The sequence below is a fragment of the Octopus bimaculoides genome, chromosome 27 (assembly GCF_001194135.2).
Source record: "Octopus bimaculoides isolate UCB-OBI-ISO-001 chromosome 27, ASM119413v2, whole genome shotgun sequence".
Classification (NCBI taxonomy): domain Eukaryota; kingdom Metazoa; phylum Mollusca; class Cephalopoda; order Octopoda; family Octopodidae; genus Octopus; species Octopus bimaculoides.
The window spans coordinates 18,202,326-18,206,436 of NC_069007.1; the positions used below are offsets into that span (position 1 = coordinate 18,202,326).

At 37.2% G+C, this 4,111-nt stretch overlaps 1 protein-coding gene across 3 annotated transcripts in view; it reads left to right on the plus strand.

Annotated features, from left to right (window-relative positions):
- The window catches only part of LOC106870157 (collagen alpha-1(XII) chain), a 490,284-nt gene that overhangs the window by 481,801 nt on the left and 4,372 nt on the right, over nt 1–4,111 (plus strand). For 2 of the 3 annotated variants that reach the window (XM_052977220.1, XM_052977219.1), the window contains exons 3-6: nt 1,031–1,588; nt 1,797–1,921; nt 2,471–2,705; nt 3,552–3,635. The exons of the other annotated variant lie outside the window; for it this stretch is intronic. In XM_052977220.1, coding sequence (XP_052833180.1) covers nt 1,031–1,588; nt 1,797–1,921; nt 2,471–2,705; nt 3,552–3,635 — 1,002 coding nt within the window. The remainder of the gene's footprint in view (nt 1–1,030; nt 1,589–1,796; nt 1,922–2,470; nt 2,706–3,551; nt 3,636–4,111) is intronic. 3 annotated transcript variants of the gene reach the window in all.

Sequence of the window (4,111 nt, forward strand, 5' to 3'; positions counted from 1 at the left end):
ATATATATATATATCATGGCACTCCCACATTCTTCTTCTTCTTATTCCCTACCAAGAATTCACAACGATCTCGAACCCACGAGAGTAAACAAGAGAGACAGAGAAAGGCAGAAGCAAGGAAAATGTCCCCTTGTATTTGAATACTATGCAAGTATTCTTTTAAAAAAAACTTTTCTTTTAATTTTTCCAAAATTCAATTGTTCTCCATACTTACAGTTGAAAAAGTCTCAATGACTGAAACCGGTACTGAAATGGTTTTTATAAAATTATTTTAGCATTTTTTACCTTGACTTTTTCTTCCATATATATACATATATATATATATATATATCCAAACACATCATATGTCCAAACCAACACAGTCCCCTATTTTCCACAATTCATGTCTCTTCTCCTTCCACGTGTTCCATCCATTTTAAGCGACAGGCACTTCTTTATGCAACTGTCTTCGTCCAAGCACATCACATGTCCAAACCAACACAGTCCCCTCTTTTCCACACTTCTTTTTATATCTAATTTTTTCTCAATACACAAGTACTTTATCATACATGCACTCTGATGTGTTCCATCCATTTTAAGCGACAGGCACTTCTTTATGCAACTGTCTTCCTCTATACACATCGCATGTCCAAACCAACACAGTCCCCTCTTTTCCACACTTCTTCTTATGTCTAATTTTTTCTCAGTACACAAGTACTTTATCATCCATGCACACTGATGTTGAACATCCAACAGAGCACACTAACCCTAACCCTAACTTCATTCCTCTCTAGTCTTCGGATGTCCTTTTCATTCATGGCCCATTTTTCACTACCATGTAGCATCGCTGTTCATACATAATAATCTTACAGTCTGCATTTTTTTTGCAGAGAGATCTTTTGTTGCCAGAAAGTGTAATGGCTCTCTGAACTTTCTCCATCCTATTTTTATTCTAGCAGTTATACTTCAATGACAATCAAATACTTAAATTTAACAAGAATTTAATATTTACAGATTCATAAACATAAGTTTGTTTTAAATATTTTTCCAGATTGCGCCAGTGCCCAAATCGACCTTGTTTTCGTTATTGATTCATCCGGAAGTGTTAAAAAACCTAACTTCGAGAAAACAAAAACTTTCTTGCAAAATATTGTAACTAATCTAGACATTGGTCCAGATACGACACGTGTTTCTGTTATTAGATTCTCAGATGAACCCGATATACCATTTGGGTTAGGAACCTACAACACGAAAACTGCAATAATGAAAGCTATTAGCGATATAGAGTACATTGATGGGAACACTTTCACACACTTGGCGCTTGATAAAGCACGTAACAACGTTTTTACGAGTACAAGAAAATCTGTTGCTTCCAAAGTTTTAGTGTTGGTAACTGACGGAAAGTCAGAGAGTGAAAATAAAACAGTAGCGGCAGCTGAAGAACTGAAAGATAATGGCGTCACTATATTTACAATTGGAGTTGTCAATCCACTTGTATCTGAGTTAATTGCATCAGCAAGTGAACCCAGTTGTACACATTTCATCAACTTGAAAGATTATAATGAAATTAGTTTTATTGTGAAGGAAATTCAATCTGATTCCTGTAAAGGTAAGTCTGATATCAAATAACTTTCATTATCAGTGGTGGTGGGGTGGTGGTATCCCTGTCCTTTGTCATTTCCTCTGTGAGGTACGTATATCATATTACATTACATTATATTATATTATATTATAGTTTCGTATATTTATATTATATTATATTTTGTTTTATTTGATTGCTATGCTGTGCCTTCCTAAACGTCACCTTCTATTTCCAGCTCCGACCGTTGTTCAAAAAGAAACTCCGTTACTTAATATTACCATTCCAAAAACTAACGAGACAAAACAACAAGTCCTGCAGGTCACCAACACGACTAAGTCCACCTTGGGTACAACAGTTCTGGTAAGACGAATATTCTAAGAATAATATATACTGAATTGTGTTTTACTGTTTTTATGGATGATTGACAAAGAAGGGAGAGTGCCCATAAACCTCTCGGTCCTTCCAGGCCTAGATGGTCACATTCTTATTAGTGACGTTTTATTGGGACATTTATGGTTGCAAGATAAATGTGGACAAAGGAGGGAATGAGTTCACATTGGGTGATTGAAGAAAGGATTCGGCATACTGGTTAGTACAGGAAAAATAGGGTCTAGTCATGGATTGTGCAATGAGGTGGATAGAGGTGTGTGTGTGTGGCATTTACTTTGGAGGGGATGATATGCAAATGGCTAGTTCCGAAAAGACGATGTTGTGGTTGTGGTAATGGTAGAAGAGGCAATAGGAGGAGAAAGTGGGTTTATGGGACAAAGTTTGGAATCCTTTTCTAAATAAAACAGCCAAATGAAGTCAGGGGTACCGTATATGTCGTGCCCATTTTGTTTTCCACTGAGTGTCTGTCCAGTTTCGTATGGTCATTGTGTATGTTATATCTGCTGTTGTTTTCTGCAGGCGAGTGTCCAGTGTGGTGTGGTCAATGTATATGCTTCATTTAGCAGCAATTATCCTAATGAAGCCGACTACGACTACAAGACTTTGGCAACTGATGATCAGCCAGGGAAATTATTTCTTGTACAAAAATCAGAACTTGAGAAGCTTGCACTTAATGTCCTTTCCCAAAAACGATTCGATCTCAATTCCTCAGCCTGTGACAATCCTTCCTACAACATCAGCATCAACCCAACAGGTAAGCTACTTTATTTTCTTTTAAACATTGTTCCATAATCTTTATATCTTTCACGTAAGGACAGTAAATTACGGAATAATCAGTGGACCCTTTAGCATTTAAACTGGCCATATCCGGCCAAAATATTCTACCTGTTTATGTTCAAACTTTCAAGTTGTGGCCACTTACTCCTACCCTACAATGTCATTCTAAAAATATACAATTACATCATCGAAATTTCAAAGCTATGAGATATTACAGGATTAATTTGAAGCAATATGAATAAATAAATGTTAAATTCAAGAGGATAATCTGTAAGTTCATCTAGAAAATAAAATGAATCAGGCCTACAAGAACAGACCACTAAGTAAATTCTAATCTGCTACAGTGCAACTGCATTGGTGACCAGGTCACCCTTGGACAACAGATATATTAACATCTCCAAAAATTAATGGAAATTGAAATAAACTATTTTGTAACTATTTTAAATTACTAAAATATTTCGCGATGGTGTAATTATTGTTGTTACATCTAGTGGAGCCCTTCCCTCTGGATTTATTCACCAATCTAATTTTCAAGGTTTGGTTGGGAAGTTCACCAACCAAAGCCAACACTATTCTAAACTACAACCTCAACACCACTCCCCCAACACTAGTAAGTACTACTACCGCCACCAACACTCACATCACCACGACTAACACCAACACTACTAACATACCACAACGGCAAACACTACTACTACCGCTACCACTCAACAGAACACACACACACATAATATATATCTAACTATAACTATGTTTAGATGTGCTCACTACCAATGGAAGCTCTGTCTATTCCTGCTCTAACATTTGTCTTTCTCTATCACAGCACCCAGAATTGAAGCGGCTTGCATCGTAAAACATGTCAATAGCTCATGTACTGCAAAGCAACTCGACTCTGCATGTTACAACAGTAAGTACTTACATGTTTTTAGCCCCTAAACATTACCTTCTCCTTCGGTATTATTACGGGTACACATAATCCAGAGGCTTACAAGTTCACAATCTATGTCTACAGACCTTTAGCCGTGCATTGAGGGCAGGGCCTCAGGCTAAGATCAAACTTTGTTGAAGAGACCATGGAAGAATTCATTTAAATAATAAGGGGTTCTTGGTTGTAAAGTAGTTATGAGGAACCGACATAATGCTTCAATGTTAGACCTCTTCAAATGCACAGTTTAAATCCCCACACCCTTGACCCCTGGGTACCATTAATGTAGACGCTAAGCATTTCTTTTGTCTGAGACCAACACCATATATTGATATGGTTTTCCTTCCTATAGCACCTTCCATTTCGTAATTGCACTGCTTGCTGGTAGGTGTGTTGTACAAGGGAACCACATAAACTGAACGATGTGTGTGTGTGTGTGTGTGTGTGTGTGTGTGTGT